Here is a 15,519-nt window from a genome sequence, read left to right as displayed (position 1 = left end):
TCCCTCATAAAAAAGAATTTTAAAAGTGTGAATAAATATTGCTCAAAGAAATACTCTAGTATATCAATTAATCAATGGAGTAGGACAGAGAGAACAGAAACCAACTATACATATGGATTTAGTTTAATTTATTCATTTATTCAACCAATATATATGCCTGGATATGTACTAGTGTACAAAATAAAACAAATCCCTCCCCTCATGTTTACATTCCACAATTATTATAAATTGTTATCAAATTTGAACAAGCAAAAGCTTACAATGACATTTCAAAGTCACGATAACAATAAATAGTTCATTCAATAAATTATTTATATCAATAACCCTGATTTACATTGAAAGATATAAAAATAAGTCCTATATTTTTAAATCATTTGTTCACTTTCCATTGCCTTCAAAATAAAACCAAAACATGTTTTGGCCTGACATATCCTTCACCAGTTGGCCTGTGCCCTCATACTTTAGTGTATATAGAACATGAGGGATGCTTTATTAACAATGCAGACTTCTGTGCCAACTTCAGATTTTGACTTCATAAATTTGGGATGGGGTTCAGAATCTGCATACTCAACTAGCAGCCTATATGACCCCGACCCTAGTAAATTCGATTTTCTACATTGTGAAACACTGTGCTAGCTTAACTAACCAATGAGATAGTTAGTGAAGCCTAAACATGATGACACATTGTGCAAATAAAGAAACAAATGTGAATGAAAATCTCAACAAATTATACAAATGCAACATTGGCCACCAAGACCACACCTTACTGTTCAGATGAAGTTATTTAAAACATTGATGTAATTAAATGAGAAGCAAACTGGAATGATCCTTAGTAAGCAAAAACATCTTTAGAACATCCTCAAAATCTGAGCGAATACAATCATGAAACATAGATTCCAACTAGAGGGAAGGCATTCAGGGTTTCTAGGGCTAGGTTTTAATACAAAAAAGAGTGAGTCTAAACTTTGACATTAAAAACAAAAATACAAAAGCAAAACAAAGACATTTCTCTCCTTTCCTTGTGTCATTGCTCATTTTTATATTTAGATTTAACTTAGTTCAGAATTTAATTTTTGCCACAACTAAATGTATTTCCTTCATTACCCTTAATACAGTTACAAAAAGTCAACTAAAATCTTCATATATCTTTGGTATATGATTAAAGATAATTCTGGGAAACTTGAATTGATTCCATGATTTTATAACGTATCTTTTACTAGTCGTATCCTGATTTCTGATATTTGGTAAATGTAAAGAATTCCTTGATTAAAGATAAAATCTTTTCAAATAACTTTTAATTAGCATTTCTCAGCAGACGTTTGTTTTCATTCAATAGTCATTCATCAAATGGCCTATCCCAGCCCAAGGACACAGTCTTGAAACAAGTTACTGATCTCCCTTTCTTTAGAAAATCTACTCTGCCTTCAAGACGGGTCCAAAGAATGAATGAGAAAACATATCTATTCCACAAAGCTGCCCAGGATGAGTTGAGGACATGTCATGTATTAAAATAAAAGATCTCTCCTGGGCTATCAGAAGAGAATAAAAGAGCAAAGTCTCTACAGATGGTCATCAGGAGACACTCTGGCCATCAGGCAGAAGAAGTGGCTATAAGGGGAAGAGGGAGAAGAGAGTGGAAAGGCAAACCTAATGATGTTATCAGGGATGAATATCAAAGAGAAGACCACTTTCTCCACAATTAGGAAGAATTTGGGGCAGGTGAAATTGGGTGGTTAAGAAGCAGGAAAGGATGAAAATTTTGGATACTTAAATTTATTTCTTCTTTAATTAGAATTTCAATTGGATTCAACATAGGCTTTTTGACCCTATCTTGACCAGTACAGAGAATGAGACATAATAAAACCAGTTCTCCATAGTAAGTCTGAATCTACTTCATGGTTTGTCTATTTCTGCTATCCCTGCTGCCCACAGCATTTCAGGTATTACCAATATGTCTGGATGCCCGATCCATTAACCAGATTGTAAGTGCCTGGTTGGCAGAGTAAGCTGTTATTTTGCTTGTGTAGCCCTCAACATGTGGGCATGAAATAAATCCTAAATGTGCAAGACTAAAGTTGGACTGGATCTTGGAAATTATCTAGTGATATGTCCTTATTTTACATATGAGGAAACTAAGACCCAGGGAAATTAGACAACTTGCCCAAGGTCTCGTAGCTAGTGGAATTTTGATAAGTTCATGATTTTAGACTCTTCTAGAGTCTGATCTTCTAGAACCACCATTAATGCATCTGCCTTGTCTACCTGCTCATAATTTGTAAATCTATGCATGGATGGATAGGCTTGAGAAAATGGACTTGTTTTATTAAATATTGCATTAAATTTGTTAAATCCAGGATACACAACTATTTTGAAAGGTTTTTTGATAAATATTTATTATTAAAAAGTTACAATGGACTATGTTTAATACTAGCTGTTTAACTTTCTTTTTAGTTTTGGAAGGAGTGCATTTTTTTCTTTTGAGACAATGGAATAGTTATGAAAGAAACCAGAAGAAAGAGAAAACTTTTCTAAATCAAATAAAAATAAATCTTGGGAAATGTTTGTCTCCACATCCAAAGACTCTCACTCTATGGGGCTTAAATTAAAAATTCATGATATCACCAAATTGATATTTACTGATAAAAGTAGAAAAAGACTGCTTTCTACAACTTGATTTTGGAAAAGTTTGTCATTGTCATGAGAGTATAAGCCGTGCTTCAAATATTTTATGTTTTCTTAACTTTAGTGAAATAAAATCTTTTCATTTCCAAAACAGTGTACTTACTGATTCAGGACAGGTGTGTAGGCAGTTTTGTCCTCATCAATAATAGTGACCATCAGTGTAATAAGTTGGGGCCAAAAATCCAAATTCTTGGTGGTTGGTCCCTGATCTTCCCGAGGAATGTCCTGTTTCTTACTCTGCTCACAAGTTCACGCAACATGCAAAAGAAAAGGTTAAATGGTATGACTTTAGTTAGATGTCACTGTCAAGAGGATCAGAGAAAAGTGATTACGGAAAAACTGTTAGATCATGTGAGCCAAAGCTATTAAATTCAGGTTTCCTTTTTTCAACGAACAGCATCTCATAGGATAAAGTCACAACAGCCAGGCTTGTATTTCTAAATGCTTTGGTCCTGGAATGGAGGTATCTCTTCCTCTGACTAGTGCAACTCATGATCTTAGGCATTATTACTGTAGAAATTATCCCTTTAATGTAGCCTCTTCTAAGGAGAGGTTGATTTCTGTGTGTACAAAGGTGTGCATGTGTGTGTGAAATTTATCCTGCCTAAATATTTTGTCCAAAGTCACAGTGGTAGTAAGTGGGCAGAACTCAAGGCTGCCCGGTTACAAAGTCGGTACTGTTAAATTCTATGGTATATACACGCTACATGAATTGCCTGGAACTCTCTCATTCCATGCACAAATGTGTCTAGTTAACTGACCATTTGTACACCTATCTTTCTTTTGTGTGTGTGTTTAAATCACATTTGATTCCTTCTTAATTTACCACAGTGAACGAATTCTCCAGCTCTCACCTCTAGAAAGATAGTGTTGCCTGGGGGGATCTAAATTCACATTGAGATTAAGAGAGTACAATAACAATCTTAAATGTTTCACATATAAACTTCAAACTCAACACATACTATTCTTTCAAACATACAGATAAGTCATTCTGATTGTATTGTTTAGTGGGTATTCTTCTCAGCATACCTCTTTTACATTTTCTTTTTAAAATTAGGCAAAAAAGATAAAGGCAGAGACAATTTTCACTCAAGTATACAAATAAGTGGGAAGTATATGGCTTCTCTGACTATTTTGCTAAATATATTTTGCTAAATAGATCCAGAAAATCTGAAAACTTCAATTTGTGGCTCAGGAAATTCCCGGGCTCTCTGATATAAAAGGTGGATTAGATTTCATTTGGCCCAATCTATAGCTATATCCAACTACCATGTCTTATCCGAAGATCAGCCATCCTCTGCTGACTGGTTGTACGCATATCTTCTAATGCTGCCCAAGATATGTAACCAGATTTGGATGAGTTATCACCCTATTATTTTTCTCACTTATGTTAAAATATAGCCCTATATTGAATGCACTTACTATTAGAGACCTCTACCCACAGACTATAATGTACCCTTAGGGACATGTATTTTCCTTGGGTTCTTCCAAGCAGTGTTGATTTATTTTTATGCTCAAAATGCAACAGATATTAAAAGTTGGAGAGCTAAATTAAAATACTCAAAAAATTAGTGGCTGGCACAAATTATTTCAAATTCGCAGAATGAACTCTAAGCAGTCTCCAAAGGATCTTAAGAACCTTGTATATCTGGTCCCTGAGAACCGCTTGAAACTCCTCACAGGCTTCCTCTTTCAATTCCTGAGGTACATCAATGCACATCAGAAAATTTTTAAGGAGAAAAAGGCAGCAATACTGGCTTACAAATATCTAGCTTTGCCTACTTTTAACTTACATTTTCTATTGAAGTGATCTTTCTTTTGTGAACAAGACTTCATTATTGTCACAATAATGTAATTATTTAGTCATTACCTTAAGCTCAGTAGATTTCCCTCTTTATCAAGTATTTAGAAATCCAGAGAACCTGGTGAGTTGTGAAGGTTGTAAATAAAATTAGTTCTGATGGCCACAGTGAACTGTATTAGAATACTATCATTAATCACCATGATGTGTACATAGCCAAGCTATATGTCTAACTTATTTCAAGTAATGTGATTAAATGAAATGTGTACAGATGCTATGTCTAACATCACAGTCATTATCATCATTCTGCAAAGAGTGATATGGAAAGGAGGAGATACTAATGTAGCTGACTATGCATTAATTCCAAAGTCTCTCAGCTGTCACAAATTATACTTCCATTGCTCATTTTTACAACATCAGAGGATTATAGCTGGTTCTGTACCTTGCATCAGAACAAACCAAACTGGGTGCTGAATCATTAAGTTTTTACATACAACACAACAACATCATAAATTAGGCTTTCCTTATTTTACTAGTGCATTTTAAAAGACTTCACGTTTAAAAGGCTGGGGTACAATCATGTATATTAGAATATTTACCCAATTTCTTAAGAACTAAATTTTTCTAAGTAACACTTTATTAATATCCTAGAAGTCTGCTAGGGCATTTGACCTTGTGGTTGGAAAAGTTAAGATAATAGTAGTAGAAATGTAAGAAGATAATAATAAGTGCATTAATATTTACTGAAACCCTTATGAATTAATATTTATAATAATAAAAATATATTTTATAACATATACTTATATATAATATATAATTATAAACTCATTAATAACAAACAAATAAAATACAATAAGTTTATAAAACTATGACCTAATAGTTCAATTTTAATTATGGTTATTATTATTATAGTGACTAAAAATTATTTTGTTAATCGATTATTGATGAAAGAAATTTGAAGGAAAGTCTGTGAGAGGATAATGGGAGGAGGAATTTTTGAAAGTGGAAAGTTGCAAGGGTGTAGGGTCAGCTGAAAATGTTTCGTATAGTCATGTTTATAAAGGATATTCACTACAGGAAAGCTTGTATAGACAAGCTAATAAGACGTACACTATACTTTCATAATATCAAATAAGAAAATATGAATATATTCCATCAAGAAGAGATCAATATGTAGAGAACTATTACATGCAAAAAAAAGCATTGAAATAACAGATGATATCTTCATTTTAGTAAGACTTATGCAATACTTCTAGGATTACTATAAAATATTTCTGTGGCATTCCATGCATTTGTTCAGTGAGCATGTAATTTTGAAATACTTTCTCTATAGAGTAGGCCAGACATGGGTTGTGGGGAGATATTTGATAGAGAATGCAAAGATGGGATGTTTAAATGAAGAAGCGCATGACAGATACATACTTGGAGAATTACCAGTAATATGAGGCTACAAGCTTTTGACACAGTGTGTTTCTCTAATATTAGTTCTACTGGATGTTAGCAAGTTTTACACACACACACACACACACACATACACACACACAAGATTCATGCTTAAGCAAATTAAGAAAATATTTGCTTAAACAAAGGTAAATAGGTTATTTCCAGACTTCTTTGAGTAATATGCTAATCCGCATTGTGATTCTCTAAGACAGTGGTTCTCAAACTTTAGTACATATCAGTATCACTGGGAAGGCTTGCTAAAACACAGATTGCTAGGCCCTACCCCAAGAGTTCCTGATTCAGTAGGTCTAGGGTGAGGCCTGAGAATACGCATATATAATGATGATGTCTCAAGCTGCTGGTTCAGGGGCCAGTTTGAGAACCACTGCTCTGAGAACTAACACTGTAGCATTATTTTCTCAAATGTATCTGAACTTGATAAAGCCCTCCACTCTCCTTCTATTGTCCACACTATCTTGCAAAACTTTCCACAGATCAAATGTGCCTCTCAACATACTTTGGGAAAGAAAAGTCTAGAGAGACAGATGCAGTTAAATCCTGAAGGACCTTGTGTATCCTGTTAAAGAAATTACATTTAAACCAAACTTGATGAGGATCATTAAAATATTTTAAACATGGAAGTATTTAATTACATTTATGTTTTAAACAACTTGGCAGTAGCAGGAAGTTTAATAAAATTAAACTGATGAAATAGTTAATAAGGAAAATTGATAGAACTCATTGCCTAGTTGGTGAGAAAGAAGAGAGGGAGAAATCAAGTGGAATTATCCAGAAGGTAATTAGATAGACTGGTCTGGAGTTTCAAAAGCATTCTGGACTCGTGATGTAGACAGAAGAATTCCAGGATTTATATGGTAGCTGAAATTATGGAGTAAATATTACTCAAAGAGAAGGAGGAGAATTCATAGCCACAGGCAAAATCTTGGGGAAAAAAATCTAAGGAAAAAGAAAAAAAATTAATGAAAGAGATGCATAGATGGGGGAGTGAGGCCCCTGTTGAAATGGGAAAGAATGGGATACAGAGTGTATGTGGGAGGATCAGCCTCAAACATAAATGAAGAACATGGCTTCCCTGGAGTCAAGTGATGAAGAGTCCTGCAGATAAGTCTTGTTGATGGTGAGAAAGGATAGCTAGGAATTTCCATCCTGAGAGATGAGGAGAGTAAGTACTAAGGGTTTAAAACAGCCCTTGCCAGGAAGGAGAGAGAGCCTTGAGTTGGAGGCACTGCCAGGTAGCTTGGGAGCTCTATTGAGGGTAAGTTCCTGAACTTACAGTAACACTACTCTGGATCATTATGAATTTTCTCCAGTACTGGATTTAGAAGTCAAGAAAACAGAGTGTTGCATTTGCTACTGGGGAGCAGTGAAAACAGTAAAGGAGAAAGAGATCTGAGTGTTTGACAAGACTGGTCGAAGTGCTGGAATAGACATGTATTTTGGTCCAGCGGAAGGAAGAAGAGAAATGAGAGGTAAGATGGAAAAATAGATCTAGAAGGAGTAGGGAATGAGCAAGGTAGAAGGGCAGCAGACTGTGGTATTAGGATATTAATGCATAGGCATTCAGACCATGGGAGTGGGAGGCAGGAATAGAGATTAGCTGAAGGGCTCTAGAGCTGAGCTCTAGAAGAGCTAAGGAAAATGATTCCTCAGGTAAGATAATGAAGCTGTGATATCTCTGAAAAGAACTTACAGAACTTGTGTGTAAGTAGTTGACTGCTGCCGTGTTCATAGTGAAATGGTTTTAGTTCAAGGCGCAGATAAGCAATAATTAAAGGTATTGGCAACAAGGTTTATTGATGCTAGGAATTTGGAAAATTGGGATGGCATAGATATAAAGGTGCAAAAAAAGAAAATGAGATACAGATGAACCTGAATACTTTAAAAGAATTAAATTTTAAAATGTGATGATAAGAAAAGACTGGCAAGAGGCTGGCTTGGTTGCGTAGTGGTTAAGTTCATGTGCTCCACTTTGGCAGCCTGGGGTTCGCAGGTTCGGATCCCGGGGGCAGACCTACACCACTCATCAAGCCATGCTGTGGTGGCGTCTCAAATACAAAATGGAGGAAGATGGGCATGGATGTTAGCTCAGGGCCAATCTTCCTCAGCCAAAAAGAGGACGACTGGCAACAGATGTTAGCTCATGGCCAACCTCCCTTGCAAAAAAAAAAAAAAAAAAAGACTGGCAAAATAAATTAATATTAAACCGTTAACTAAATAGCTCCTACATAAGATGTTTGCAACTTCCTCTGACTCTGAGTTGGCTGTTTACCTCCTCATACTTCTGAGATAAGGAAATCTTAGCCCTAGTAGTTTGCAGGTTTAGAACAATGGGAACCTTGTCAATGGTTTTGGAAGCAGAACATTAAGTTTCAGATGCTCAAGGGATCTCAGATCCTTGTGAAGAGTGATGTAGACAGTTTATCAGCTAGGAGAAGGGAGGACATTTGTACTGCCCTACACTTAGACAAGATTAGGGAATTTCTCTAGGTAGCTTTCCCTTCGCCCTGGGCAACCAGCTGGAACATTCTTGACATCAATGGAGCCAACCTTCTTGCTTCTCTCTCCCAGATACCGCTGCCTTCTCTTTTCTGTTTAATAATACTTCCACCTCCTCCAAAAGCAGCAACAGAGGCATCTTTTCAACTCATTCCATGTTGAATCCTCACAACAAAACCATTAGTCTTGAAGACTGAATATATGAACAAACAATGGCCAGATCACATATAACAGAAATCTGACCCACAATCTCTGTAGCAACCAGCCTAGGAATCCAAACCACAACCTCTGCAGCAGTCAGCCCAGAAAGGTAGGACGTGGTCAATGACTGCCAGCTTCCTTATATTTTGCCCTTATTTCCAACTCAGGACCAACCAGAGAAAGCCAAATATGCTTTCCAAACCAATCACATAAGATGCCCTTCTTCTAGTTAGCTGTCTCTCAGGTTCCCCATGCCAACAAGCTCCAACATATCAGACCTGAAGCCTTCCCTGCTTTTCACTGTGAAGCTTTCTCACTTCCCTGCCTACCTTTGAGTCTCTGCCAAACAAGTGATGTTGTCTGCCCCCCTTGCTATAGCAAAGTAGCCTCTGTTTGTTCTCATTTAAATGATCTTCATTCATTTCCAAACATCAAAGTCAAATAATATAACCCTCATTTCAGAGGTGAAGAAACTGAGGGTTACCTAAATTCCTAACCCCTCTTCTTAACTGAAAACAAAACACGTAGACCACATTGAAAAACTTATAGCCTTGTTTTTTCCTTTATATCCTCAACTCCAAGACTGGTTACATAGTTTATATACACAGGTGACAACCATTACCTCCCAGTGATAATACTGAGCTGATTTTTATTCTGAGTTATGTATCTTGCATGAGAAGGAAAGCTTTCAGATAATAAAGTTGTTGACGCTTATGCGAAATACCTACACGTCTTGAGACTGTCACACCTGCTGCTGATTTCAGTTTGAGGCCTAAAATACAATCAGGCTCTAGTTCTAAGTTAATTTCCATTTGGTTTTCCCCTAGTTTTAGAGCTTTCTTAATTGTCAATGTTTTAACATCAGCACTCTGTTGTTCCAAAAGTTCCTACTAACGGTACAAATTAATCCTTAGTGTTCATATCACCACAATTCCTTCATGGGCTTCTCCCAACTAGTGTTGGTTTAATTTCATTCAACTTTTGGCAGTATGGACAACCAGACATGGACATATAACAGGAAGATCCAGAGAGTGCAGCTCTCGGCTTTTCATAGACTCTCTATTCTGTTTGCTCAAATGGAAAACTATCAAAATGAGACTATAGTGTCCAGAGTGACTTTACTAAAATTGCTTATCTTGGTAATCCTGCAAGGTTAAATCCCTTTTTTGACGGATTATGCTTGAGCAAAATGATATGAATCTCTGCTCACAGTGTGAAGGGGTAGACAGGAAATAAAAAAGGCAGGATGTGAAAGTATTTCATGGAGGCTTCCACACCTAGCAGAGGAAGAAAATGAAAGAGGAGAAGGATTGTTAAGATGTATTAACTTTATGTGAGCAACTTAGTCACCACACCAGAGAGTTCTACAACCCCTGCTCTTTGTCACTCAGACAAAAGCAGTCAGCTGGATTCTAGGGTCTTTGCACCTGGAGAGAAATTAAAGAGACTGTCCCCAGGTAAGAGAGGAAGAGATACAGAAGTTAAAATCAATGCATGAGTAAACACAAATCTTTTTTGTCTTGCTTCTTCTCAACTTTGCCAAGAGCTCATAGAATCACTCACATCACTCTCTTTTCTTTGTTTTTTAATTACATTGTAGTACTGAAAAGGCTGTAGACAACATTTATTGCAATTTCTGCCTTCTACAGATGAAGAGATTGAGCCTGACATAGTTTAAAGTGGTCCATGCAAGGTCATATAATGTCATAAATCAAAAAATCCAGACCTTGAAAATGTCATGTTCTCAAGAGAGCTCACTTCACTCTACCTCCCTTTTCTTGAAGTTAGAAATTACTCAAGTTAAATAGCAGAAAATAGAGTTGGAATTTCTTTGTTAAGACATAAAGAAGCAAATTAAGTTGTTGATCAACAGGATTTATGACCCTTTCTAATTAAAAAGTGTGACAGCCATTGATAAATGGAAGCATTAGTATTTTTAATTGATGACTTAGGGAAGCCTCCTTATATATCTTAAGATCTAATGTAAATGGAGCATCCTTTTTAAGGTGGTGACAGTAGTTACCATTACTTATTTTTTCCACCTTTGGCAAAGTTCAGTTCTTCTCTTGCTTAGACCATTTGCAAGTTCATTGCCTTTGATCTACCTACTTCAAAGGTTTTTTCCGCTATTAATCTTTAATACCACTGTCAAAGATGCTTTCTTCTCCCCCTGAATTTTACTGACATATAATAAGTCATTTAAAGTTTGGCCATGAATGGGAGAGATTCGGGGAAGTTAGGCTGGATGAGGGTGGGTGCCTGGATTCTCCAATGAGCTGGGTCTTAGTCATACACTTAGTGAATAGCCCTTAGTATTCTGGCCATGCCATGGATCAATCTGTTTACTTTCATGACAGATAAAGTTATGCAATCTCTGCCTTTCTGGGATAGCTGGGCCAGAGTCTGTATCCTAGCTATCATGATTTATTGTATAACTGGCTTTTAAAATTCACAGTAAAAGTGCCTTGGGACAATGTGAATTGCAACTTATACAGAGAATCTAAAAGAAACACACCGAGGAGTGAAATTGGAGACTATATTCAAAGCTGCCACTGACCAGTATTTTTCTAAGCCTGGTTGGTGGATCATCTACATCAATTAGAAATATATTTGATTTTAGAGCTCCTGTTGCAGACCTGCTAAATCTGGTATCTGGAGGTATGGCCTGGGAGTCTGGGCTTACACATACAGCTCTGCTCGTCTGAAACCCTCACATTCATAGCAAGAGTTCACTACTAACTTGTACTTAAGTCAGGTAAAAATAGTCCTCATTTTTTTAGGAAGAAGAGTGATATAGTTCCTCCTGGATGCCAATATCAGTCATGGGTTTGCTAGATTTTGCATTCTGTCCTGATAACAAAAGACTTCTGTTTCACCTTTACATCTGACGAATTTCCAACAACGTAGGATTCCTTAATTTTAAGAGGAGGTGGAATATCTTACTGGATATTTATGTGACGCCCCTTCCAGTTCTTTATAGACTCCTATGCTAGATCCCTTTGTAAAATATTACTTTTTAAACAAATGGTCACTAGGAAGTTACTGGTATACTCAAATAACTTAATTTACTGTTGCTAATTGAGAACAAAAAATTGAGCAATGAGAGGTCTTAAACAAGAGTAATTATTGAAAACTAAAAATATGTTAATCTGGTTAGAAAAGAACAAGGGATTTCCATATCTTAGAATATTTCATTTTTATCACAGCGAAATATTCAAAGAATCTTCACTGAGTCCTTTCAGCTTCATTAAGTCCAAGATATCCTAACATTTAAATCGGCAAAACTGCATTTCAAAGTGTTTGGACACTCTAAGTGCTTTTTAACAGCACTAAATGGTTCTTTGAATTTGAATAGACTGTACACGGTTAAGTGATCTATACATCACTATAAATTGTCATAACTCTGAATGTGGACTTTAAATATATAAATTACTTAACAGCATGGTATAATAGAAAAAATAATAATTGAACATGGAATCAGAAGCTTATAGTCTGTTCTCAGCTTACCATTAACTTGTACAAATTGGGACAAAGAATTAATTTCTTCGACTTTGGATTTCTAATATTGAAATAGGAATATACAGACCTAATCCTGTGTTTCTGATAATTCTAGCAAATACATAGGTAGAATATCTTCAATAAGAGACATTTACTACTATAACAGGTGAATATTCAACTTTAATTAAATTTATGTTATATGCTTTGTCTAATTGACAAGGTTCTTGTTAGAATCCAAAGAGAGATGCATGAGAAAGTGTCTTGAATATAAAACATCACTATTTTAATGGATAAACTAATAGTTTTGTTCTTTTCTCTTTACATAAATCAAACACATTAAAAAGGACAAATGTAATAGGTCACATCTAGCAGGTATTTATTTTCCTTTTAAGATATCACATCTTTAAAAGAACTAGTAATGCTTATATCAACGATAGGAAATTCAGGAGTAGCATGATAGCTGACTTCAAATATATGATGGGCTGTTGTATGGAAAGAGATTAGAAGATAAATGGAATTTGTCTTGTTTAGTGAAAAAAATAAAAATACACTTGTAAGTATAATTTTCAATAGAAACATAGTGGTATGACCTAAGGAAAAACTTTCTAAATATCAGAACTCTCCAAATGTTATAAACTCCTAGACATTTAGAGGCATACAGGAAGTGCTATATGAGAAATCCCTTGTCTATATTGAATCTAAAAATTGACCACATGCCCTGAGTTTCTTTCTAATATACATTTCTATGATTGTATGCCTGTAACTAAATTCATAGAGATGAAAACAAAATTCACAAATTTTGAGCACTTGACAGGATGTTGATAAAAATATATGGTTACTGGTGTTTTTTTGGCTTTATTGAGGTATAATTGATATATACAAATTGCATATATTTAATACATACAGATTGATGAGTTTGGACATTTGCATCACCATCATACGTAAACATACCACACCACATACCATTTGGACATACTACTGCCACAAACAAAGTAATAAACATATCCATCACCTCTGAAAGTTTCCTTGTGTCTTTTTGCCCACTTCCACCATAGTAAGAACACTTAACATGAGACTACCTTCTTAATGAATTTTTAAATTAATAACACTGTGTTGTTAACTATAGGCACTATGTTGTACAGCAGATCTCTAGAACTTAATTCATCTTGTATAACTGTAATGTCATAGCCATTGAATATAAGGTTACCGTTTTAAAAAGCTAAAATACTTTGTGGCAGAAACTGAATAGCTGTTCAACAAATCTATTTCCCCTTTTCCTTGAGTAAAAAGCTAGACTACTATGGAGGATTAAAGATGACTCAAATTCTCTGATAATCCTTCCATTGAAAGGTATATCTATATTTCCTTCCCTTGAATGTGACTTTGACAGATAGAATATGGCAGAAGAGACCTGTGTCTGTTTCCAGGCCGAGGTTTTAAGAAACTGGCAGCTTCCAATTCCTGCCTCTTGGAACATCTGCTGTTAAAATCCAGCCATTAAGCTGTAAGGACACACCAAGTAGTGGAGAGGTCCATGTGGAGAAGAACTGACAGATCTGGTGCAGTGGCCAGCTAACAGCACCAACTTGCTAGCCATATGAGTAAATGTTTTAGAAGTAGACCCTCCAGTTCCAGTCAGCAACACCAGCTGAAGCCACATGGAACACAGATGAGCCTTTACCACCCGCTCCGCTCAAACTGCACATGTGTGAGCAAAATAAGCTATTGCTGTTGTTTTAAACCATTAAGTTTTAGGGTGGTTTGTTATTCAACAACAGATAACCAGAAAAGAATTTGATACTGGAAGTGGGGCATTAATGCAGTAAAAACCTATAACATGTGGCGTTGATTCGGGACTGAGTGGTGGTAGGCAGAAGCTAGAAGGGCTCCAAGGAGATTGTTAGTGAGATCAAAAGACTTGTTGGTGAGGGCTGAAAGGACGGTGATGAAATTGTTATTTTAGGCCAGATAAAAAGCCACTCCCATTATTTGGTGGGGAAAATTTGTCAACATAGTCACCTGTAATAAATATGGAAAGTAGAAAGTATAAGGTGAACTGGTAGCTTTGGCAGTATGAACGTGCCAACTGGTTTCTCAGAGCCACGTAGAATAAGATACAGCTGGAAAGAGAGATGAGCTAAAAAAGAAATGAATCATTTCCCAAGCAGAATTCAGAGGAAATATAAAGGAAACAGGACTTCCTGGGTTCAAAAGTAAAATTTTCTCATTCTTAACCTCACCAGAAGGCAAGTCTTTCAATGTGAGAAATAGTTTCAAGGAACATATCAAATTGAGGCTGCTTTACGAGCATGACTCTAAGATCATGCAAAATGTCTAGGTCCAAAGCAAAATTTCTGAGAGGCTTATGAATATTTAATGTGTATCTAGCAGAGGTTCTAAGAATCTTAAGGGAGTTCCTTTTAGAACTTTTATGCTAGAAAAAAGGCCTTATAAGAATCTTACAGATACGCTGTGGTTCCTTTCAATTAGTCAAAGAGACTTCTAAGAATCTTAAGTGCAGTGTCCTACAGCCAATGACTTTTAATCCAAGTAAAAGTCTGTCTCAGAAAGAACATGCGTGTTGCTTTTGTCTAACGGAATGCCCACAAGTATTTGAAATAAATTGTATCAGTTTGGACTGAAAGGGATTGAATCAGTATAAAATGAAAACAGGCCTTTGAATCTCCAAACTTCTATGGGCAGGTAGCAGGCTAAAAGGCTACTCAGTTGTAATAATGAGCTGTTTCTTATAGAACAGAATATATGACTTAAGGGCAAGGCCAAGAACCCAGAGAATGGAGCCAAGAGTCATGGAGAATAATCCCCAGAGAGCAGGACTGGGCACCAATGGAGAACTGGTGGATTTCCTGGCTGGATATGTTCCTGGTTGGATTTCAGAATTTCTATGGACAAGAGACTCTCATGTGTCTCCTATTTTTGAACAGAAGTGTCTTTTGCAATTATACTATTTCTTATCACCATTGCATATTGGGCAAGTGGGAGGGGGCACACAACTTTTCCCTTTAGTTTCCAAGTATTTAGATCAAGAGGAACCACACTTCAGAAATGAGACCCAAAGAGCTTCATCTCCATCTGGACGTGATTTAAAGGGATCCTGAACCTCAAGCACGAGCCTGATGCTGTAATAGGATCAAAATTATGTGAGGTGTTGGGAGTGAGTGGAATTTGCACTTGAGAGAAATGTAAAGAATTTATGAAGAGGCCCATATTGAAATGAACTAAGATCTCTGGATAACAGACTCAGCTAAGCTTCCAGATGACAGCTGTAACCGACTTTCTAGCCATGTGTGTAAGCGATCTTGGAAGTGGACCCTCCAGCCTCAGTTAGCCACTTCAGCTAGTGCTGCATGGGACAG

At 36.2% G+C, this 15,519-nt stretch overlaps 1 protein-coding gene across 2 annotated transcripts in view; it reads right to left on the bottom strand.

The window, feature by feature from the left end:
• The window catches only part of UNC13C (unc-13 homolog C), a 590,924-nt gene that overhangs the window by 195,975 nt on the left and 379,430 nt on the right, over positions 1–15,519 (bottom strand). For both annotated transcript variants that reach the window (XM_058541619.1, XM_058541618.1), the window contains one exon: positions 2,786–2,919. In XM_058541619.1, coding sequence (XP_058397602.1) covers positions 2,786–2,919 — 134 coding nt within the window. The remainder of the gene's footprint in view (positions 1–2,785; positions 2,920–15,519) is intronic.

This window comes from Diceros bicornis, chromosome 5 (genome assembly GCF_020826845.1).
Source record: "Diceros bicornis minor isolate mBicDic1 chromosome 5, mDicBic1.mat.cur, whole genome shotgun sequence".
NCBI classification, from domain to species: Eukaryota; Metazoa; Chordata; class Mammalia; order Perissodactyla; family Rhinocerotidae; genus Diceros; species Diceros bicornis.
Note: the sequence above shows the minus strand (reverse complement) of the source record. Positions and strands in the feature narration are given on the sequence as shown.